Source organism: Nesoenas mayeri (assembly GCF_963082525.1).
Source record: "Nesoenas mayeri genome assembly, contig: SCAFFOLD_35, whole genome shotgun sequence".
Taxonomy (NCBI): domain Eukaryota; kingdom Metazoa; phylum Chordata; class Aves; order Columbiformes; family Columbidae; genus Nesoenas; species Nesoenas mayeri.
This window is the reverse complement of record NW_027659961.1, coordinates 292,409-316,681: the sequence shown is the minus strand read 5'-3', so window position 1 is coordinate 316,681 and position 24,273 is coordinate 292,409. Positions and strand designations below refer to the sequence as shown.

Genomic DNA, 24,273 nt, shown 5'->3' with positions numbered 1-24,273 from the left:
CCAGGATGGACTCTTTTACTCTTCACCCATCACAGGAACTGTCCCTGAACATGCAAAAAGGCCTTGCAGGAAGGATATAGTGAAAAACAAGTCACTACAGGAATTTTTATTTTGTTTAGAGACAAAACATGTACTGTTCCTCATTTAAACAGCCAGTGGCTATAGAAGAAAAGCAGACAGTGGATTAGAAAGAGACTGAAAACATCATCGCAATAAGAAAACAACTCATAACAACAGAAAATCCAGATGACAGGTTGAGCTAGTAATTAGCTACATTAAATCTCCTGTGTAGAATCAGATGGGCAGTTTATTGCTTCAGAAAACACTAAGATATGCGTTTCCTCAGGGCATCCTTGAGCTCCTGGTTCCTCATGCTGTAGATGAGGGGGTTCGCTGCTGGAGGAACCACCGAGTACAAAACAGACACCACTAGGTCCAGGGAAGGAGAGGATATAGAGGGCGGATTCAGGTGCGCAAACATGGCAGTGCTGACGAACAGGGAGACCACGGCCAGGTGGGGGAGGCAGGTGGAAAAGGCTTTGTGCCGTCCCTGCTCAGAGGGGATCCTCAGCACGGCCCTCAAGATCTGCACATAGGACACCACAATGAACACAAAGCACCCAAATACTACTAATATACTAACCACAAGAAGCCCAAGTTCCCTGAGGTAGGAGTGTGAGCAGGAGAGCTTGAGGATCTGGGGGATTTCACAGAAGAACTGGCCCAGGGCATTGCCCTTGCACAGGGGCAGTGAAAATGTATTGGCCGTGTGCAGCAGAGCATGGAGAAACCCAGTGGCCCAGGCAGCTGCTGCCATGTGGACACAAGCTCTGCTGCCCAGGAGGGTCCCGTAGTGCAGGGGTTTGCAGATGGCAACGTAGCGGTCGTACGACATGACGGTGAGAAGTGAATATTCCGCTGAAGCACAGAAAAAGAAAAAAAAGAGCTGTGCAGCACATCCTGAGTATGAGATGTTCCTGGTGTCCCAGAGGGAGTTTGCCATGGATTTAGGGACAGTGGTGGAGATGGAGCCCAAGTCGAGGAGAGCGAGGCTGAGCAGGAAGAAGTACATGGGAGTGTGCAGGTGCTGGTCCCAGGCTATGGTGGTGATCATGAGGCCGTTGCCCAGGAGGGCAGCCAGGTAGATGCCCAGGAAGAGCCAGAAGTGCAAGAGCTGCAGCTCCCATGTGTCTGTGAACGGCAGGAGGAGGAACTGGGTGATGGAGCTGCTGTTGGACATTGGCTGCCTGTGGGCATGAGGACCTGTGCAAGAAGAAAAAGGCAGTGACAAGTTAGAGGAGAATAAACAGGCTGTTTCTCATGGAATACCCCTTCACTGATGGAGGGATGTTTCACCTCGTTCTTTATTTCTACCAAGTGAGAAAAACAGTTCATCACAGTTTAAAATGCAGCTTGGACATCTAGTTTCTATGAACACACCTCTGGGTCAAGACCCCCTAAATTGGTGTCAGAACAAAACTGACACTGCTACCTCAACCCCAGAGAGCAAGAACACCAGGGACAGGTGGAGAAACAGGGAAGGACACTGCAGTGCTACCAGAAAATAAAGCAGGAACAGAAAGGCAGACGGGCATGCTGTGGAACCTTCTCCTGACCCGGCTGTGCTGCTGCCACTCACATAATGACACTGGAGAGCAAGCACTTTTAGCACCTTATTTGAGTACCCTGTTGCAGGAACCCTTCACCTGGAGGTCCAGCTGCTGAGGTGGAGACTCCTGACCTGGACCCCATGGCTTTGGGGCAGAGGGTCTGCTGGGGAAGAGAGGAGACCAGGGGTTGCACTGGGAAATGTGTCTGCACTTCCAGGGATGGCAGGGGGGGCTGAATCCCCTCCCCAGCATTTCTGGTCCATCTCCCTCTCCCTGCCCATATCTGTGCTGCCTGCAGCTGTGTGTCCCTGGGTCTGCTCCCTGTCAGTGTCACAGACCCCGTCCCACCCGCTGTGTGCTCAGCTCTGTCCTGCTCACACCTCCTGGCACTGCCCAGGGGCAGCTCTGTGTGTGCAGGGGCTCAGGAGCAGCTCAGACACGTCCTAACGACAACTGGGGTCTCAGTGTCTGCTCCAAAGAGAGAAATAAATCCCCATCTCCACTGCACACTCAGTCAACCAAGAGTGGAAAACTGAAAGCACAGACTCCTTCCCTTACAGCTGTTCCTGTGTTGATGCTGTTGCTCAGAAGGACCCTCTGCTATGTCTGGGGAGAGATCTGGAGCTCTGAGCAGCCCTGACTCACACAGCCCCCTTCAACCCCACAAGCTCCCTGCCTGCCCTGCCGGGGGTCGCTCCTTCCCCCCACAGCTGCTGCCATGGGATCTCCCGGGCAGGCTGAGCGCTGACCCTGGCAGGCGGCAGAGTCCCTGCCCGGCACAGCCCTGGGGTGCAGGGACCTTGCTCTGCAGGACAGCCCTGGGCACCCCTGGGTGCTCCCCCGGCTTCACAGCTGTTCAACATGGCCTGACAAGAGCCCCGTCCTTACAGATCCCACAAGCTGTGCCTGTGCCAGTTTCAGGAGATGCCTCCAGGAGCTACAGCTGCACTGCCCTGCACCAGAGACTTACCATGGCAAGGGCTGCAAAGGTTTCTCCTCCAGCGAGCTTTCAGTCATCCTCCAGTCCTGAGCACCTTTAATCTCTCTCTGCCTTGCTCGTCTCCTGAGACCCCCAGGCAGAGCCCTCAGCCCTGCTGCGTGTGCAGAGGAGCTGCTCCTGGGCAGAGCTGTCTCTCTGCAGCGCTGCCGCTGCCATCAGCTCCCTGTGTCCCAGGAGCCCAGCCCAGCTCAGCAACACAGGAACAGCCCAAGGCGCTTTAATGACCCCTCTGGTGGGTTTGGTGCTGAGTCCATGGACCTCAGACCCTGGAGGAAGGTGATGAAACCTCTCAAGCAGTCAGATGCAAACTCCAAAGTGTCTTGTAATGTTAATGGGTGTACTGAGCAACACTGTGAGGAGCTGACCCCAGGGTCAGGTACAGAAAAAAATTGGAGACAGTGATGAAAGTTCAGGAAAAGCAGACTAAAGGTGGCTCTGAAGCTGAATAAACCCGATTGTGTTTCATTAACCAAGGGGCCCATTCCTGACCCACAGCCCTGGGGAGTCAGATCCTGTCCCTCCCACGTTGCCCAGGGCCCTTCCTGGGACAGTGTGATGTGGGGCTCTGCAAGGCCAAGGGCAGGACTATGGCCCCACACCTCCCAGGTTCCTGGCTGGGGACAAGGCGGGTTTTGGAGCTCATTGACAGCATCTTCCTGACATGGGTGACTGAGGAGTCAGTGGGGTGAGGTGCCCTGTGGGACTTCACACTTACAAACCAGAAAGAGTTGGTCAGGATGGAACAGTCAGGGATGGGAAAGTGGAGCTGAGGCTCCTGGGAGATGAGAACAAGGCCAAGAGCAGGATTTCAGGAGAGCAGGATTTGGCCTGCTGAGGGACCTGCTTGGGTCCTGTGGGATATGACCTTGGTGTCTGCAGTGCTTTTCTCTCCCATTTCCTCCCTCCTCTCTCCCACCTGCTGTTGTGCAGCGTTTTTTACCCTTTCTCAAATACAATATCCCAGAGGTGCTGCCAGCATCACTGAGTGGCTCAGATTGGGCAAGGAGTGGGTCCATCTTGGAGCAGCTGAAATCAGCTCTGTCTGACATTGGTCAAACTCCTTTTGCCTTGTCAGAGAGGTGACAACTGTAGCACACCCACACTCACCCCCAGTTCCAAGACTTTGCCATGTAAGCCCAATACAGGGTGACAATGTGTTATTTCTGGCAAACTACTTGATCATGGAAAAGGAATGGAAAATAACTTCTGTGGGCAACTGAAGGAAGTCACCAGTCAATGAGCAGGTTCCTATGGGGAAATGTAATTGCCCTGGCATTCATTGACCATTCAAAGTGGCAGGTGCCAACACTCCAGAGGATCTTGGGAGAACTGCTTAACATGTCTGCCTAGTGAGCCAACACGGGTGATGGTCACATGAATCTTGAACTGGGAAACAAGGAAACCCTGGTGAGGGATGTGAACATCAGTGTCCACCTTGGCTGTTGTGATCAGGACACAGTGGGGTCCCAGGCACCAGAGGGGAGGGAGGAAGGCCAGCAGCAGAGCACAGGCTGGTGGGATTTAGAGAAGAAGACTTGGACATACTGGGGGATGGTGGGCAAAGTGGAGACATGGAGGTTGGTCTGAAGGGTGAAGGAGCTCAGGAAATCTGATAATCCTTACAGGACAGGCTGCTCCAAGCACAAGAATGATCTCTCCAAGTACCCATGAACAGAAGCATTTATCTCGTGAGGCTGCTCCTCTGCACTGATGGACCTCCAGGGCAAAAGGGCAGCACACAGGAGGTGGGAGCAGGGGAAGCTGCAAAGGAGGAATTTAAAAACCTTGTCCATGGACGTGGGGATGATGACAAAGCTGCCCTGGACTTGATACCTGCATAGGAAGGGCAGCAAGATGAGCTGACAGAGCTTCACTTGCAGTAAGAGAACAGACAGGGTGAATGTGGGCCTGCTGCTGAACTAGATAATAGTAAAATTAGAAGGGACTGAGGTTGTTCATGGCTTCTTTGCCTCCATCTTCACCAGCAAGGTCTCCTGGGACTTTGTTCCTGAAGGCAGGAGTCTGGAGAACACCCAGCAGTGGATGGGGCTCAAGTCAGGGGTGACCTGAGCAAACTCAGACACCCTTACAGAACAGGAGATGGGTCACTTGACCAGCTCCTGAACACAAGTATCACTGTGCTGTGGCACCTGAGATTCCCGGGAACACCCACCTCTTGGTCCAGAGGAGTGTGACTCCTCTTGAGGTGTCCTGGCCTGTCTCCTCACTCACATGGTGATTTAGGTACCCACTTTTCTGACATATTCAGTCTTTATCAGGAGATCCAACACATCAATATGAACTGGAGGCTGCTGATGCCACCTGTTCTGGAAAGGGAGAGAAGGGCAGGCAGGGAAGGAAACAGAAGAAATTTGGCTTTATTGCTATTTTTTATGGAAATACTCTCTGTTTGGCTATTCCTGAAATCTCCCTAATCATCTACACCTGGCTTGAAGCCTTTAGGAACATGATGCACAGAGTCTTGGCTTGTAGGAGCATTTTCGATGTTAATGAGTCCTCTGCTACCATGAGCCTGAACTGCAGATGCTGAAAGAATGAACAAAACTCTAATGAAGTGAAAGGCAGAAGGAAACCCCAAGTTTCTGAGGATGTTTGGGACCCCATGAAGGGCCATCACTGGCACAGCTGTGAAGGAAACAACCAGTGCAGGTCCCTGTCCCTGGAGGCTGGTGAAGGCAAGACTTGGAGAGACTGGTTCCATGTGGTGAGGGTCATGTGGAGGTGGCTCTGATGCCATGTCAGCCCTTGATGCTTGTTCATCACCAGAATGGCTGAGCCCTGACCCCTGGGACCTGGTATATTTTTCTCCAATGTTTTTCAAGGCTTTTCCTGTGGTCATTGTGAGTGTTTTGTGTTTTGGGGGTGATGTTTATGTCAAGTGCTGTTGCTTTAACTGCAAGGCTCTGGTTTTCTGTGGAGCTGGAAATGCCTGTGAGTCCCTCACAACTCATCCAGCTTCTTTCATACACCTGGCAATGGTCACCAGTCACCTCAATGTCCCAGTCCCAAACTTGCTTGAATCCCCTATTTGGATCCACACCCCATCACTGCAGGAGGTTCATGGATCCGCCAGGCCCATGGCTGATTCCTGAGGACCATCCAAGTATGGGCAGTGTAAGAGAGGAGCAGAGCAGGGTCAGCTCATGGGCCATGACTGAGCACAGCCACCCCAGCAGCAGCCGTTCCCCATCTCCCAGACACAGCCATGCCCACAGCATGCAAATGGCACTGACATACATGATTAGCCCAACAGAGGCCTTTCGTCCTTCCATATTCCCAGGAAAATCTTCCTCCTGTTCCTCCTCCCCTGCAGACATCAACTGCTTTCCATTGCTGGGCTCAGACATGGCTGGAAGGGTTCACTGAAGCCATCAGCCATCTCATTGCTTCTCCCTGACATGCCTTGACCCTCTCCCACACCTACAGTGGCCAATCACGGCTGCTCAGGCCTCCCGCTCTTCAGAAGAGGCCTCGAGCTTCTTGGTTCTTCCTGGTGCTTATTATGAACTTCCTCGCTCTCTCCAGAGTTCATGGTGAGCTTTCTTGTCCATAACAGCAGCTTTATGACCATGTTTCACTAATGGTTGTGTTTGTATGATAATTTGTGCAGAAAAGGCAGTCACAGGACAGCACCCAGTATGTCAAAACTGATGCCGGTTTGGGCTCTGTGCTGGGATCTGGCAACTGAAATGTGCTACCATCTCCCAGCCCCCTGCCCTCCTCAGTGAGGGTGTGAGACATTCTGCCAGCCAGGGCTGAACTCACAGCCATGACCAGTATCTTATGTACATCTGCAGCCAATGGTGTCCTGCCAGCTTGGGATTGGAGCTTCCTTTGCTGGAGTTATTTCAAATACATGGAGATGTGGCGCTTTGAGATATGGATTTGTGGTTCACTTGGCAGTGTCCCCTTCCTGGGGTAAAAGGCTGTTGAGCAGAGACAGTTGTAGAGATTTGTGTCACAGGGGTTTGCAGCAATCCTGTCAAACTCTGAGCAGGATGAGCTTTGGAGCCCAGGAAAAATGGAGATGCTCTGAAGGATGTTTGTGAACAGTGGTGCTGTCACTATTAACAGTAACAGGGAACACCTTCCTCTCAGTGGTGATTATGATGATGAACTAAACCTCTTTAATTTCATTCCTAACAGTCATTCTTACTTTTCAAAACATTTCCTACACCTCAGTAGTTGTTCTTCTTGGAAGAAGTTCTTAGAAAAATGATTTTCCTCTCACTTCTTTTTTTTTTTAATCATTTAAAGAGCACACCTCTTGGACAGAATTACCCAAAAATTGTGCTTCTTTCATTATTTTTCTACCTTTTAATTATTTCTTATGATGTGTGATGTGCAGGTTGCATAGGAGAACAGTTTCTTTCTGAGACAAAGAAGGAAGCACCACATGGGTCAGGAGACGAGCCAGGATACCCAACCAGGACTCACATGCTCTGCACTTACAGTTCAGGTGTTCCCGGGAACCTCAGCAGACATGTCACGCTGATATCTGGGTGCAAGGAGCTGGTCAAGTGCTTTGTTTTCATTTCTGTAATGATGGATTTGTGTCTGGCTGATGTGCAGACTCTGTGCATGGATGCCGACACCTGTTGAACAACCTGCTCTGAAAGGGTTAACAACACAGGCTGTTCTTTCTGGAGAGGTATTAGGACAGCAAACAATAAGATCTTGGCTGAGAGCAAAAGAAAAAGGATTGAAAAGATGTGGTCAGGACTGTTTGGGGGCACTGGTAAAGCAGCCCTGCACCTCATGTGGATTATTTCTGTGGTCCGGGAGAAACAGAGAGTTCTCCCTAATTTGAAAACATGAAGGGAAAGGAAGGACAGCGTCATTCAGGCTCCAAGGGACCTCGGGAGGTGTCTTGACCAATCTCCTGCTCACAGCAGGGTCAGACCAGATTGCTCATGGCTTTATCCAGACACATCTTGGTCACTTTCTGGGACAGAGTGGGTGCGCACTCCTGGGAAACAGCTTCCAGTGCTGGACTGTCCTCAGGACTGGAAAGTTTCTCCCTTTCTACAGCACCTTTCCAAGCCCAACCATCCAGATTGTTTTTACCCATCTACTTGCACACTGACACAGACCAGAATTTACTGCCTTGGGCACAAGAATATTGTGGGGGATGATGCTGAATGCCTTGCTGACTTCGAGGTAACGGGCCTTCATTGTTCTCCCCACATCCACAACCCTGTCCTTTCCTCACAGAAAGCAAAGAGGATGAACAGGCACAACCTGCCCTGGGCAAACCCCGTCACCTTCTCTTCCAGACACCCAGCAATGGGGTCCCAGTGGACATGCTCTGCGGCACAGCCCTTAGTTCTTCTGCTCACCCATGGGCCATTTTGAAAAGTGCACACACTGTTTGAGAGCTGCCAGTGGTCAGGGAGTCCCCCCAGTCTCCATGAGCTTTCCAAGATGGTGGAGAGTGGCCTCACTGTGACATGGTCCTGCTGTCCCAGCTCCTGGGATGCTGCCCCGGCTGTCCCATAGACTGGAGAGGATTGTGTTAGTTCCAGTGACCCCTGACTTGATCCCCATCCACTGCTCTTTGTTCTGCAGATTCCTGTCTCAAGTCACAGAGGCCTGGGACACATGGCTGGTGAAGATGGAGTACAAGAGGACACAGGGATTCTCACCTTTTATTAAATTCATCAGCAGCTACAAAGTGTCTTTATTTTTCTTTTAAGTGTTCCTGCAGTAGTAACAGCTCATTATGGGCCCTTGAATTGCCTTCCAGGTCTGGACTGAGTTCTGATCTGGACTGTTGCTGTGCCTGGAGGCTGCTGTCCTTGAGACCAGATGAACTCACTACTGCCACCCTGCCTGGCAGTTCATTCCATCCGTGTCACAGCTCTGTCTGCAGCACTGACAGCTCCAGCTCCCCAGTCAGGTCCCTGGCTGAGGACATGGCCTCACATCTGGGCTGAACCACCCCAGCTGTGGCACCAGCCCAGCTCTGACCTGCCACAAGAAACCTGGTACCAAGTGTCCAAGAGCCCATGTGTGCAAAGGCTTTGAATCAGAGCACAGACGTGACATGGCCAAAGACTCTAGACCTAGGAGTGTAAAACCAGTTAATGCGCCTGAAGATATTCCTCCCCTAGCCTGGAGAAATTAGATGCTTTGCTGTAACATTCCTGGTGTCCTGTCTAATGATAGGACAAGAAAATATGATTCTCATACCGATTTATTTTTTTTTAAATGAAAAATAAAATGCTGGAAAGAAGTGTCTCTGAATAGGAGAGAGAATCAACATCACTGATTACTTCAACTTCAAAGTTGTGCCACTGGGGCCCCAGGAACACCTGGAGGAGCCCAGAGGGGACAGAGAAAGGGACATCATGGGCTGCTCCTGTGTTACTGAGCTGGGCTGGGCTCCTGGGACACAGGCTGCTCATGGCAGCGGCAGCGCTGCAGAGAGACAGCTCTGCCCAGGAGCAGCTCCTCTGCACACGCAGCAGGGCTGAGGGCTCTGCCTGCAGCACCGAGGGCACAGGAGCCACGCATAGAGAGGGGAAAGGCAATGTCGGGGGTTGGTTGCTGAGGGCTAATTGAGAGACAAATCTTCATAGTTCTAGCACGGTAAGTCTCTGGCTGTAGGACAATGCAGCTGCATTTCCTGCAGGGATCACCTAAAGATGATACATCCCACAATTTACAGGATCTGTCAGGGCTCTCTCACTGTATTTCTCATGTAGAGGACGAGAACATGGTCCAGACCAGGGCTTCCCTGCTGCATTGTCAGAGGGACAGGGCATGATGGCAGCTTCTGATGAGGGTGACTGCACAGGGAGCAAGCAGGGGTGCCCAGGGCTGTCCTGCAGAGCAGGGTCCCTGCACCCCAGGGCTGTGCCAGGCAGGGACTCTGCCACCTGCCAGGGTCAGTGCTCAGCCTGCCCGGGGTTATCCCAACAACAAGGAGGGGAGAAACTGTGGGGAAGGAGTGACCCCCAGCAGGGAAGGGTCCTTCTGCTGCTTGTCTACAGATATTACTTTAAAGATAAGGACGTTACCTGAGTCTGTCCTTTCACTTTCCTATGCCAAGACTGTAGCTGGGGGTGGGGAGTAGCATGTGTGAAAGGATAAAATGAAAACGAGCTCTCATGCTGAAACAAGGCACTGAGACTCCTGAACTGCAACTCTGAGTGATCAGTGCATCTGCCAGAAGGCTCATGACATCCCTTCCCCACCCCTCTGCCTGTGCACAGCACCTGCATCACCTTGGCTGGACCCTTCAGCATTAGTCTGACCTGTCCTGTTTTCCAGCCTGCAGACAGGAAGATGCCCCCAGGCTGTGCCTGTGAACAGGCAGGATCTGTAGGGCCAGGGGGAGGGCACAGAGGGTGAGATGGTCTGTGAGCACTGACAGGGAACAGACATGGACAGGGAAACACCTCCCAGGGGAGAATCTCCAGGCAGCAGGGAAATGATCAGAAATGAGAGGAAAACGAATCCGAAACTGTTATGGGAGGGAGAAGAGAAAAAAGTCCCTGTGAGCCCCTGCAGGTCAGATCCCTCCTGTGAGCAGCCCCCTGGCCTCCTGTCCCACCCAGTAAAGCCTCTGCCCTCAGGGCCAGGGGTTCCAAGGCATGAAGCAGCTCCTGTGCAGCCAGAGCTCCAGTTCCTCTGCAGAGCACAGGGGCTGAGAGCAGCTGCCCGGCACTGTTGGTGTCTGGGAGGTGGCTGCACAGCTGGGGAAGGGTGACGCTGTCTGAGTGCCCGGCTGCCTCTGCCCTGGCCTCTCTCACCCCCACCCTCACCGCATTTTCCTTCTTGCTCCCGTGCTCTGGGTCACTGCTGTTGGGATCTTGTTCTTGCTGTCAGGCTCTCTGGGGATGGCAGTTTCAGCTGCAGAGTCACAGCCTGATCATGTGGGTCCTTTCCTGCAGGTGTGTCCATGGGCACACGTGTCCCCGCTTTGCTCTGACCTGTGGGCTGTGGGCAGTGCATTCCGTGGGGCTGAGGGTTTCTGACATCCAACAACACTCTGCAGTGAATATGGGGGGATATGTAAAAAAACCTGCAACTCCTAAACTGCCTTCACCATCTCTGTTCCCTATCACTGGGAAAGCAAGTGCTGACAGCCCTTCTGTGTTAGCAGAATCAGGACAGTCCCCACCGTTCCCATGGCCGCACTTCAGCAGAGCTGGGCTGACTTATCGACGGCCCATGGGCAGAGGCCCCACTCTTGGTTGCACATTTTCCAGCCCCAAGCAGGGCTGCAGCCACAGTGCTGAAAAAGGTACTCCAAGAAAAACACAAGAGTGTCTGTGTGTGACAGGGGAGGGTCTATGGGAGTTGGTTTGATTTTTGTCAGAGAACTCTGCCCTGAATTCTCACTGTCTTTTTTTTTTTCTTTTTTTTTTCTCATGACAGCGCCCCATGCTCAGGAAAAGCAAATGTCCAACAGCAGCTCCATCACCCAGTTCCTCCTCCTGCCGTTCACAGACACACAGGAGCTGCAGGTCTTGCACTTCTGGCTCTTCCTGGGCATCTACCTGGCTGCCCTCCTGGGCAACGGCCTCATCACCACCACCATAGCCTGGGACCAGCACCTCCACATTCCCATGTACTTCTTCCTGCTCAACCTTGCCCTCTTGGACCTGGGCTCCATCTCCACCATTGTCCCCAAATCCATGTCCAACTCTCTGTGGGACACCAGGGTCATTTCCTATGTAGGGTGTGCTACACAACTCTTTCTGTTTGTCTTTTTAGCTTCAGCAGAGTTTTACCTTCTCACCATCATGTCGTACGACCGCTACGTTGCCATCTGCAAACCCCTGCACTATGGGACCCTCCTGGGCAGCAGAGCTTGTGTCCACACGGCAGTAGCTGCCTTGGCCACGGGGTTTCTCACTGCGTTGCTGCTCACAGCCAATACATTTTCACTGCCCCTGTGCAAGGGCAATGCCCTGGGCCAGTTCTTCTGTGAAATCCCTCTCCTGCTCACACTCTTACCTCAGGGAACTTGGGCTCTTGTGTTTAGTCTGTTAATCGGTTTTGGCTTTTTTGTGTTCATTGTGGTATCCTATGTGCAGATCTTGAGGGCCGTGCTGAGGATCCCCTCTGAGCAGGGACGCCACAAAGCCTTTTCCACCTGCCTCCCTCACCTGGCTGTGCTCTCCCTGTTTGTCAGCACTGCCATGTTTGCCCACCTGAAGCCTCCCTCCATCTCTTCTCCATCCATGGACCTGTTGGTGTCAGTTCTGTACTCGGTGATGCCTCCAGCAGTGAACCCCCTCATCTACAGCATGAGGAACCAGGAGCTTAAGGATGCCCTGTGCAAACTCATATTCCTCTGGTTTCTAAAGCAATAAACTGGCCATCTTCTTCTATATAGGAGTTTTAATGTAGCTCATTACAAGCCCAGCCTGTCAACTGGGTTTTCTGGTATTTTTGGTTGTTTTCTTATTGTGATGTTGTCATCCACTTTCTAATTCACTGCTGGCTTTTCTTTTATAACTGTTGACTGCTTATATGAGCAGCAGTGCTCTCCTTGTCTCTAAAAAGAATAAAGGGCTCTTTATTGACTTGTTTTTCACTATATCCTTCCTGCAAGGGCTTTTTGGAGCTGCAGGGACAGTTCCTGTGCGTGGGTGGAGGGGAAAACAACTCTGGCATGGCAGCCCTGCCAGGGAGCGGCAACACTTGTTCTTCCAGACCTGTTCTGGTTCCACTCCACACTCTCCTTCTCATTCCTGGTGCTGGTGCAAGGCCTGAGTGCTCTGGCAGCTTGGTCACCGTCCTGCTGTGTGTCAGTGCTGTGGGCGCAGGCAGGGGCAGGCAATGGGCACTGCTGTGACAGAGCTGGCCTCACAACAGCCTTTCCAGAGAGAAAGGTGATCTGGTCAGGGCAGGGTGTGAAGGTTTAGCTCTTCTTAAAAAAATTCTCTCAGAACATGCCCAACAAAGTGGCCACAGATTCAAACCCCAGTGTACATCTGAACAGTGTGTGTGTGCAGGACTGGCACACAGCAGTGTCCTCTCACAGCCAGGGTCCTCCCAGAGATCTGCAGGACTAGCAGAGCAGGGCTGGGCTGTACCCCTGTGCACTGGACACCCCATGCAGCCCCAGGTCAATCACCATGGACCCTCACAACCACTATTTCCAGCACTGGCCTCTCACCCACAGAGGTTTTTCTTCCGTCCATGGATGGACACTCAATGAATAGTTCATCAGTCCATGTTTGCCTTGTACAGATGAAATGTGAGCACGCACATCATGTACGTGAGGTGACACACTGAGTGAGCACAAACACCATCAACTATTCCTTTCCATTCCATTAAGGCCTGTGGCACAGGCGAGGTCCTGAGGTCACTTCATATTGGGAGGAACAACCTATGGGAAATCACCTGAATGCTGCACTGGGTTGTGCTTCCTTGAACTGAGCTCCCCGTGTCCATTCCTCATGACGTGGGACATCTCAGATGAGTGCAGAGCAGGTGACACAGCACAGGGCTGAGGTGTCTCCCGTCCTTTGGGAGTGGCCACAGAAGGCAAGAGGGACACTGTGATTCCTGCCTCTGTGTGTAATAGGGACAGACTCTGTCTCTGAGCATCCCTGGGTGAACAAGGAGTCCTGAGACCTACTCAGATACGGATGCCTGACAGAACCTGACATTTCTGTGTGTGACTCCATTAACAAACCCCACTGGATCAGTGAGATTCATCTCTAGCTGCCTTGGACAGGATTATTTCAAGTGCTCCAGTCTGCTCTGTCACCCTTTCTTGTGATTCCAGATTGTGATCTCAAAAGTGAACTATAAACCAGAATGGTTCTGGGGTCCTTAGAAATCTCAGACCTCAAACCCATCTTCAAGAAGAACAGGGATAGGAACTGGGATAACTACAGGCTGGCCACCCTTCCTCCCTCCCTGGGAAGGGGATGGGACACGTCCTCCTGTAGCCATTTCCAGGAATGTGAAGGACAAGGAAGGGATTGCTGAACCCAAAGGGACAGGGGAAAGAACGGCATGTTGTGTACAGGGTGTTTGCAAGGCTCAGCCATGGTCTCCTTCAGGCCAGAGTGTTGCTGATGGGGCTCAAGAAGTGGATGGTGGGTGGGAAGTTGGCTGAACCATCAAGCCCAAATATCACCAGTGGTACAAAGTCCTGTGTGCAGCCAGTTACTGGTGTCATCCCTCAGTGACCAGCACTTGGACAACACTGTTGAGCATCTTTATTCTCCCCTTCTATGATGTAACAGAGTGAATCTTTAGTGCCTTTGAGGATGATGCAAACCTGGGTGGAGGCCTTGAGCAGCCTCACCTGGTTCACTCTGCCCTGAGCAGGAGAGTGAGACAAGATGAGTGAGACAAGGGCTCTCTGCAAACCTGAGTTATTCTGTGATTTGACAGAATTTTTGCCTTGGAGATATTTCTGAAGAGAGAATAGGTGGAAGAATAGAAAAAAAAAAAAAAAAAAAGGCAAAAGAGGACATATGGGCAGTGTTAACAGAAGTACAGCAGTTCCAGTGAGGAGAGCTTTTCACTATCATTGTTAGTAGGAAATATATTTGAATAATTTGAACAAGGTGAGGAAGCGAGATGGATGTCTACAGCCTGTGGGAAAGAGGGGCAGGGGTAGGACTGTGTAGAGCACGGTTCAGTGTTGGTCAGGTCCTGGGTGCTAAGGAGGGGGATGGATGGGTGTGGTATTATGAGGTCAGTTGTGTCTCAGACACTCATAATCCAGTCAGAATCCTGTGGCTGTGAAGGGGACAGTGGGGTCAGTTCTGTGTCTGGAGGTGACAGCCCAGCAGCAGGGACATGGCTGGGAAAGAACCTCTGCCCAAGGGCCCACAGGCCCTACCCAGGAAGAGAGACGGGTTGTCATGTCCATCCCACCTGAGAACATGACGGGACATGGACAGGGACATGGTCGTGTCTGTCAGAGAAGCTGAAAGGCCAGCAAAAGTCATGGGATTTAGATCAAGGTGAGGTGACTTCTCTATGGTCAGGTAAAAAAGCATAAGAAGCCTAACGGGTTGGGTTCCCTGCATGAAGGGCAGTTTCTGAGGTGGCTGAGCTTTCCTTGATAGTGGGAAAAAGCATAAGAGGGAAAAAAATATCACAAAGTGCAATTTGGAAGGTGCAGACTGGATATCAGGAGGGAGAAATGTCACTGGCAGGGCAGTGCTGCGGTGCAAGAGGTGACCCAGAGGGAGCTGGATCATCCCATGGTTTGTGTTCAAAGAGCAGCCTGTGAGGGTGCAGACACAGCAGTGAAGGTGCAGAAATGCTGGGGTGAGAACAGGTGGGAAGCGAGATGGGTGTCTGCAGCCTGCAGGGAAAGAGGGGCAGGGGTAGCACCGTGTGGAACAGCCTGTGGTGGAGATGGCAAAGGGCGCTGTAAGGCTGGAAGGGACCCACAGAACCCAGGTCTGTGTCCCCTTGGCCAGGGCAGTTGTCTCTGCAAAAAAAGTCTAAGAGAAGACATGTTGTCCTCATGGCATTGGGGCCTGTTTGCCTCCTTGCAGCCCCATGGGGAAGCTGGAAGTTGTTGTCCCAGTGTTGACCTTCCCTGGGCCTTGCACACCCACATCCCACGGTCCCAGGAAGAGCCCTGAGCCGTGTGTTTACATCTCATCTGTACAATGAAAACATGGACTTTTGACCGAGGGTTTCATAGAATCATAGAATGTCCTGAGTTGGAACAACCCACAAGGATCATGGAGTCCAACTCTTGTCCCTGCACAGGACACACCACAGGTCACCTCGTGTGTCTGAGGACGTTGTCCATTCTCTCCTTGAACACTGTCAGGTTGGGGCCGTGACACCTCCCTGGGGAGCCTGTTCAGTGTCCAGCACCTCTGGGGGAAGGACCTTTTCCTCATTTCCAACTGACCCTCCCCTGGCACATCTTCCTGTCATTGAGTAGATCAGGAATTTCAAGGATGTTTGAAGAGGTGCCTTTAAGATTTCACAAGTCTATATTCTTTAAAGACAGACGTTCAACTTGTGAAACACACAAGGCTAAACCTAAATTAGTGTGATTTGTGTTTTCTAAACTCTGGGTACAGTCACTTAAGTGTATTTACAAATCTCCTTCTTGCCAATCTTCCCTTATCTTCCCACACGTACAATTAGTGTCATACTCAGTATAAAGCTCAATCTGACATTTCTGGCTGGTTACTTCCGTTAGGTCAGATTTGCCAGGTACTTTGGTTAGTTTAGTTTGAAAGTTCCGTTCTGCTGGAAGTTTTGAGTGAGTTTTTTGCTGTTCTGCCATTTTGCACGTGGTCCTTGGGCCTTTTTGCTCTGTCTTGCTGGGATTGGTTGTTTGGGACCAAGGTGCTCCTTTCTCCAGGACTGGCTGTTCCGTGTGACTGGAGTTACATGACAGATTGCACTGAGTATATTTTATTAATTTAATCTAGTTTGATTTTTTATATTTCATTTTATTTTTTAAATTTCATTTCATTTAATTATATACATAGTAGTAGTATATTATACTATTTTTATTGACTTATTAAATTGCTATTTCTGAACCTGGGGGTTTCTCCATTCCCTTCAGTTATCTTCCATATCGCACTTAATAGGTTGGGGGACTACGTGAGCAGCTATTGTTGTCTTAGTTGCTGGATGGGGTAGAACATTGAGAGGGAAGGATAGTAGTCGCTCAAGAACTCTTGAAAATCACTTTCCAAGATGATGGCGCTTTTTCTTTTTTTTTTTTTTTTTTGTAGTGGGATACAGCATGAGAAAGGAAAACCATGAGAAACTGCAGCTCTGAAGGTCCAGAGTGGAGCTCAGGATCAAGAAATGTCATTCTGAGCACAGTGCTGTGGTCATTCAGAGGGACTCTGAATCAGCCATAGCTTTGTGTTTCCAGGAACAGCTGGTGAGGATGGAGAGACAGCAGCACAGGTGGGGACACACTGGGCTGAGAACAAGGTGGGGAAGCGCATGGGGTGTCTGCAGCCTGTGGAGAAACAGCCACAGGTCTGGGAAAGTGCAGGATGGACCTTGGTGGACATGGCCAAGGGCGCTGGCAAGGCTGGATGTCCCTGCAAGAGCCAAGGTCTTTGTCCCCTTTGCTATGGCTGATGTCCCTGCCAGCGAGGCCTAAGAGGAGACACATGGTTGTCATGGCCATGGCACCCCATTGCCTCCTTGCACCCCCAGGGAGTGTCACACCATTGTCCTGCACTGGGCATCGCACTCCCCACAGCCCCAGGAAGAGCCCTGAGCCACACGTGAGGGACAGGATCTCCCTTCCAGGGGCAGGGGCTCAAGGCTTGGCCATTGTCCTTCATCAGACAAACCAAGGGCTTTCTCAGCATCAGAGCTACTGCACTTTGCCTTTGCCTGATGCAATCAAAGCCTCCAATTATCTGCTCTAACAAGTCCCTGGGAGGCTTTGTCAGTAACAGCCCTCAGTGGGGCCCATTAATGCTTCAAGGTACTTTGGAGTTTGTTCTGACTTGGACTTCTTGAGCAGATTCTTCAGTCTGTGCTTGGTATCTGAGGTTCATGGACTCAGCACCAAATACGCCACGGGGCTCATTAAAACACAGAAAGCCCTAATGAGTGATGTTTCTTTCTGTAATTTCATTCAAATATTCCAGACTTGTAGAACTAACTGTAGAGGTTTCAATGGGACACTTGCTTATGAAGGTTTCAAAGAAGATTTAATGAAGGAGGTTTTTTCTTTCCAGCTTGTTTTCTGTCATTTTTCAGTATATGGAAAAAGTGAAAGCAGCATTCTACACTGGACATTGATCCCGAGGATCTCCTTAAGACATCTGGACAGGCAGGAGAACAGTCCTTGAGGGTGGACACTGTATGAACAACCTGGCTCCTCACCCCCACCCCTAGTCTGCCGGGTCCCTCATTGGCCACCAGAGATTGCATCACTTTTCCTCCATCAGACTTCTCCACTGAGCTCTGCAGGAGATGCTGCAGCTCCTGTGCGCCAGCTCCACCTGCTCTCCTGTGCAAACACTGCACACTTCAATCAACAGCAAAACACTTTCCTCAGCTGTGTGTGTAAGTGGATCTGATGAGGTCCAGTATCCACAAGGGACACCCACACAAGAACTGCTTTAGACAGAGAGACAGGAGAGGATAGAAATAAACACAATGAAGGTGTTGACTGCCATGTCAATTAGAGCTCTGAAGAACGGGGCAAGTTTGTAACTCCCTGAAGCTCAAAGCAGAAACCAGACAGTTGAGAGGCCACTGAATGACCAAAGAGCAAGTGGAGGAGAAACCTGAGAGCACTGGGAAGGGCAAACGTCCAGACAGTGCTGGAAAGTTGTCCTTGGACAGGGACATTTGATCAGGAGAGGCTGGAACTCCTGAATGACGAGGGAGATGAAATCATAGAGTGTTGGTAATAGAAGTACAGGGGAAGACCAATATTTCTTCTCCTACCCTTAGTACATCTGTCATCAGCTGTCTCACCATAAACAGCCAGTGCCATTTTAGGGCCCAGTGTACCTGAGGTGCTGGCCTGGGATTGCATCTATCACACAGGACCTGGGGAGACCAGAGCACCTTTTAGTGCAGGTGGAGCCTGGGCAGGGGTTCCCGGGGCATCTACACTGGCACCAGGTGTTTGTGTCCCTGGAGCTGAAGACATTTGTGTCCTAAATCCATCCCTAGTTCTGGAATACTCTTTCATTAACTGACATCTGATGGGCCTGCAGGCATGAAGCCAAGATCATGTTGTGTCTTGCACAGCGCCCCATGCCCTCTGAACCTGCCCTGCCCAGGACTCCTCACACGTTGCCCAGAGCGAGTCACACTGAGGTGTTGGCTGGTTCCCTGGCTGAGATGTTGGTTTAGATGGTCACCTACAGCACAGGTGGGTCCTGCCCCATCATCGCCTGCTCTTCTCCAGTCTGAAACAGAGCCCAACATCACATTGGGATCATGAGAGAACTGAGGTTGAAGGGACCTCAGGAGTCTGCAGTCCAACCCGTCACCAACTGGGTCACACCAAGGTGTTCAAGCCTTGATTCAATCAGAGCTTTAGCAGGACTAGAGAAGTGATGATCCCTTTGTACTGGGCACTGGTGAGGCTGCACCTTGAATCCTGGGGTCAGTTTGAGGCCCCTCATGGCAAGGAAGACATTGAGGTGCTGGAGAGAGTTCAGAGGAGGGTGACAAGGCTGGTGAAGGGTCTGGAGCACCAGTCTCACGAGGAGCGGTTGAGGAAGCTGGGGCTGTTCAGCCTGGAGAACAGGAGGCTGAGGAGTGACCTTATTACTCTCTACAGCTGCCTGAAGAGAGGTTTTGTCATGGAGGGTTTTGGTCTCTTCTCCCAAGTAACAAGTGATAGGACAAGAGGAAATGGTCTCAAGTTGCACACGAGGAGGTTTAGATTGGATATTAGGAAGAAATTCTTCAGGGAAAGGGTTTTGAAGCAATGGAACAGACTGCCCAGTGAGATTGTGGAGTCCCCATCACTGAAGGTGTTTAAAACACAGATAGATGGGGCTCTTAGGGACATGGTTTAGGGCCAGAATCAGGTTATGGTTGGACTCGATGATCTTAAGGGTCTCTTCCAGTCACAATTATTCTATGATTCCATGATAAGTCATTTTTGCTATTTTCTTTCTCAGAGGACCATGCAGCCTCCCTGAGAGCCAGGACTTTTCTGAGGTGTTGGAGAGATGTCTCATGGTCACACCAGCCAGTTCCACCAGCCCCTGTCTGTCCCTTCCCAGACCAAACCTTTTCTCCATATCTCAACCTTCCAGGTGAGTTTCTGGGACACAGCAAATGCTGTGCTGGTCTTCTGGGCTTGTTCAGAGAGAGCAGCTTTGCCAACATGTCGATGGGCTCTCTGTGCACTTCAGAGCTTTCCTGACTGTTTTTCTCAATGTCCCCCTTGCACCCAACCTTTCTGGTCCTTGAACTGTACATGAGGGGATTGAGCAGGTATGTGGGGATGGAGTAGAAAAAAGACTTTGTCAAACTGTCTGGCGAGGGCTGTTTTGGGCATCCCACAGTCCAGGATGAGGGTGGTGGAGAAACCAGTGGCAGAGGTGAGGTGAGAGGTCCAGGAGGAGAAGGCCTTGTGCCTGTCTACACTGGGGTAGAGCAGTGATGCATTCATGGGACGCCCATGTGAACAGGAAGAGAACAAAGGGCTCTAAAACGCCTTCCAGCCAGTTCTTTACACATCACACATACACCATCCAGTTCATGAGCTGCAGCTTCTCCAGGAGATGCTGTGGGACACGGTGTCACAGGCTTCACTGCAGTCTAAGGACACAACACCCACAGCCCGTGTGGCGGATTCACTGCCCACGACAGACTTTCCCTCATCTGCTCAGCGGTCACCTTGTCACAGAAGGAGATCAGGCTGGTCAAGCAGGACCTGCCTTTCATCAAGCCATGCTGATTGGGCCGCATTGCTCGTCTGTGTGTGTGACCTCACAGTCCTTTCCCAGCCGTGTTCCTGTTGTTGGCCAATCTCCTGCAGAGGCAGAAGTGACCTCACAGGGCCCTCCACAGCCATTGGTCCTACTGGACTATGAGTTCCTGAGACACAAGTGACCACACGACATCGTACCCACCATCACCCTCCTTGTAGTCCAGTGTGTGAGCAGATCAAACTGAGCTGCTTTCATCAAATGTATCTGATAGATTTCCTATCAAGGGTTTGAGTGGAGAAACGTTCCTCAGAGGAGCTGCTCTATTTACTCTGGGGCATTTTATATCTCTGCTTCTGCCTCTGCTTTTGTTCTCCTTCCTCTGTCTATTCTGACATGAAAGAGCTCTCCAAGGAAAAGATTCATGGAATCCTACAATAATGCAGGTTGGAAAAGACCCGTGAACACCATCTCTGTCCCACTGACCTTTATGGCACCCCAAGGAAAAGCTGATGGCATTTGTGCTCCCTTGCGTTCATCTCACCACATGCACACACTGGACATGCACATGATGTGTATGTTTACAACTCATCTGCACAATTAAAACATGGACTTTTGACCTATTGTTTCATAAAATCATAGAATGTCCTGAGTTGGAAGGACCCACAAGGATCATGGAGTCCAACTCCTGTCCCTGCACAGGACACCCCAAAGGTCACCCCGTGTGTGTGAGGACGTTGTCCAGTCTCTTCTTGAACACTGTCAGGTTGGGGCCGTGACACCTCCCTGGGGAGCCTGTTCAGTGTCCAGCACCTCTGGGGGAAGAACCTTTTCCTCATGTCCAACCTAAACCTCCCCTGACACATTTGTCTTCTGTTCCCTTCCATTCCTTCTCCCCTTGTGAGGAAGCTGTAGCCACCATGAGGTCTCCTTTGAGTCTTTTCTTCAGCTCTGATGCTCAGAAACCCCTTGGTTTGCTTTGTGAAACAGAAAGGAGTAGACCTGACCTGCAGCCAATGGTCAGGGGGATCCTGTCCCTCACACACGGCTCAGGGCTCTTCCTGGGACCGTGGGATGTGGGTGTGCAAGGCTCAGGGAAGGACAACACTGGGACAACAACTTCCAGCTTCCCCATGGGGCTGCAAGGAGGCAGCGAGGCCCCAGTGCCATGAGGACAACATGTCTTCTCCTGGGCCTCAGTGGCAGATACAACTGCCCTGGCCAAGGGGACACAGACCTGGGTTCTGTGGGTCCCTTCCAGCCTTACAGCGCCCTTTGCCATCTCCACCACAGGCTGTTCCACACAGTGCTGCCCCTGCCCCTCTTTCCCTGCAGGCTGCAGACACCCATCTCGCTTCCCACCTGCTCTGAGCCCAGCATTTCTGCACCTTCACTGCTGTGTCTGCACCCTCACCGGCTGCTCTTTGGAACACAAACCATGGGCTGATCCAGCTCCCTCTGGGTCATCTCTTGCCTCATAGCACTGCCCTTCCAGTGACATTTCTTCCTCCTCATATCCAGTCCTCACCTTTCAAGCTGTACTTTCTGACATTTTTTTGTCTTTCCTGCCTCTTCCCACTACCAAGGGAAGCTCAGCCACCTCACAAACTGCTCTTCATGCAGAGAATCCCATTGTCAGGCTTCCTGTGTTTTTTTACCTGACCATAGAGAAGTCACCTCCCCATGATCTTCTAAATCCCAGGACTGCCATCTCATAAACTGCCCTTCATGCTGGGAACCCAACCCGTTAGGCTTCTTGTGGTCTTTTACCTGACCAGAGAGAAGTCAACTCGCCATGATCTCCTAAATCCCATGAGTGCTGCTGGCCTTTCAGCTTCTCTGACAGACACGACCATGTCTCTGCCCATGTCCCGTCATGTTCTCAGGTGGGATGGACATGACAACCCGTCTCTCTTCCTGGGTAGGACCTGTGGTCCCTTGGGCAGAGGTTCTTTCCCAGCCATGTCCCTGCTGCTGGGCTGTCACCTCCAGACACAGAACTGACCCCACTGTCCCTTCACAGCCAAAGTCTTTCCACTCAATTATGAGTTTCGGAGACTCAACTGCCATCATAATCCCACACCCACCTATCCCCCTCCTTATGGGCCGCGACCTGACTGGATAAAACTGTGCATGTTTTATCAAACTGATCAGTTCTATTTCCTACTAAAGATCTGAGAGGAGAAGCATTCTTGACAGGAATGTGGAATGTTGAAACCTTTTCTGTGTCCTCTCCTACCTCTTTTATTTCGTATTGTTTTAATTCTTCCTGGTTGCTCATGGTGCATTTGCTACCTGAAGTGCAAAGCCAATCCCACACCCAGAGATGAGATCTTGTTTATTCCAGAGTTGTGCAAGTCTGGATGCTGAAATGAAACCAGCACAACAGATAGAGAAGGAGCATCTATTATATACAAATGTTATCGCTACATTCAGACCCTCCTGGCAGTCCTAAAGAGCCAAGTGTTCACACATTGGCATATTGGTTACATAACCATTTTACCACTACACATGCTTGTTGAGAGAGGGTCCTGGGCTGAGCCTGGGGCTCCCATCCTGGGGATGTGTGTTTTACTATCATAATGAGCGTAAAAGGAGCAAAGCTCAGCTAAAGGACACTTTATGTAATCGTCTTGAGACAGATGTTAAAACAACACTCAGCCAATTGTGCAGGCTCCAGAGTGTCTGCGCTGCAAGGACAGTATTCTTTGCAGGTTCTGATTAGGTGTTTTAAACGTCACTTTTATCTTTGTTAGAGCAGCAGACTGACCAAAACTGAGAGGATTTACATATTTTAGGTTAGCGATTGCAGGCAGGATTCATTCTTTTAACTGGTAAGGACTACATCTTCTGTCTTCAAATGCCGCTCCAATGTAAAGACTCATTGAACCATAGAATAACTCGTGTGAAGAGAGCCCTGAACATCATCTTATCTCACTCTTCTGCTCAAGGCAGGGTGCACCAGGTGAGGTTGTTCTGGGCCTCTGCCCAGCTTTGCATCCTCCACAAAGGAGCTGAAAATGCCGTCCATGACATAATGAAGAGGCAGAATAAAGCCGTTCAACAGTGTTGGCCCAAGTACTCATCACTGAGGGATGCCACTAGAAACTGGCTAAACACAGGACTTTGTACCACTGATGATGTTTGGGTTTGGTCATGCTGCCAACTCCCAACGAATCACAACATCCACATCTGCATCCCAGATCTCACCAATCTGCTCTAAGGCACCACAGCAGACCATGTCTGGGGCCTTGCAAAACTCCATGTACTCAACATGCTTTTCTTTCCCCTGCCCATTTGGGTTCAGCAATTCCTTCCTTGTCCTTCTGCTGCCTGGAGATGCCTGCAGGAGAATGTGGCCCGTCACCCTCCCGGGGACAGACGTAGGCTGAGCATCCTGTCATTCTCCCAGTTCTCCTTCCTGCCATTCCTGAAGATGGGTTTGGCGTCTGCCTTTCTGAGGGACCTCTGAACCTCTCTGATCACTCTGGCACTTTCGAGACCACAGTCCAGAATTTCCCACAGGGAAAGAGGGGCAGGTGTAGGACTGTGTGGAACAGCAAATGATGGGGATGGCAAAGGAGAGGTAGCAAATAGGGACACTTGCAATAAGCCTGTCCAAGGGAGCTGAGATGACTCTCACTGTGCCACTAGGGTTTGTCTTTGGAGTCACACACAGAAATATCACGGTCCTGTCAGGTGTCCACATCTGAGCTGGCCTTGTGGACTCTTAAAATACAGTGAAATATTCAGGGATAGACAATTTTCCTTTTATGCACAGAGGCAGGAGTCACAGTGTCTCTCTGGCCTCCTCTTCCCACTCCAAAAGGATGGGAGGCACCTCAGCCCTCTGGTGTGTTACCATGTTCTGCATTCATCTTTGATGTCCCTCATCATTAGGAGTGGACATTGGTTCAAGGAAGTACATCCCAGTGCTGCATTCTGGTGGTTTCCTATGGGATATTAGTCCCAACATGATGTGACTTCAATGAACTATCTGTCCCACAGGCCATCATGGAACCCCAAGGAATAGCTGATGGTGCTTGTGCTGACTCAAGTTCATGTCAACTCATGTACCTGTTCTGCATGCTCACATCCCATCTGTACAATGCAAACGTGGATTTCTGACCTACTCATTCAGTGTAATTCCATGGAGGGACAAAGACCTCTGAGCTGGGGTGAGAGGCCAGTGCTGGGAATGGTGGTTGTGAGGGGCCAGTCCATGGTGACTGACGTGGGGCTCCTTCCACGGGGTGTCCAGTGCACAGGGGCACAGCCCAGCCCCTGCTCTGCTGGTCCTGCAGGT

The 24,273-nt window shown here is 51.0% G+C and overlaps 1 protein-coding gene across 1 annotated transcript; it reads right to left on the bottom strand.

Annotated features, from left to right (window-relative positions):
* Nucleotides 1–325: 325 nt before the first annotated feature.
* Nucleotides 326–1,240, bottom strand: LOC308052545 (olfactory receptor 14J1-like; the record flags this gene model as incomplete). Its single annotated transcript, XM_080364620.1, has 1 exon — nucleotides 326–1,240. One exon carries the CDS (start codon nucleotides 1,238–1,240, stop codon nucleotides 326–328), a length of 915 nt encoding a protein of 304 aa, XP_080220746.1.
* Nucleotides 1,241–24,273: the final 23,033 nt, after the last annotated feature.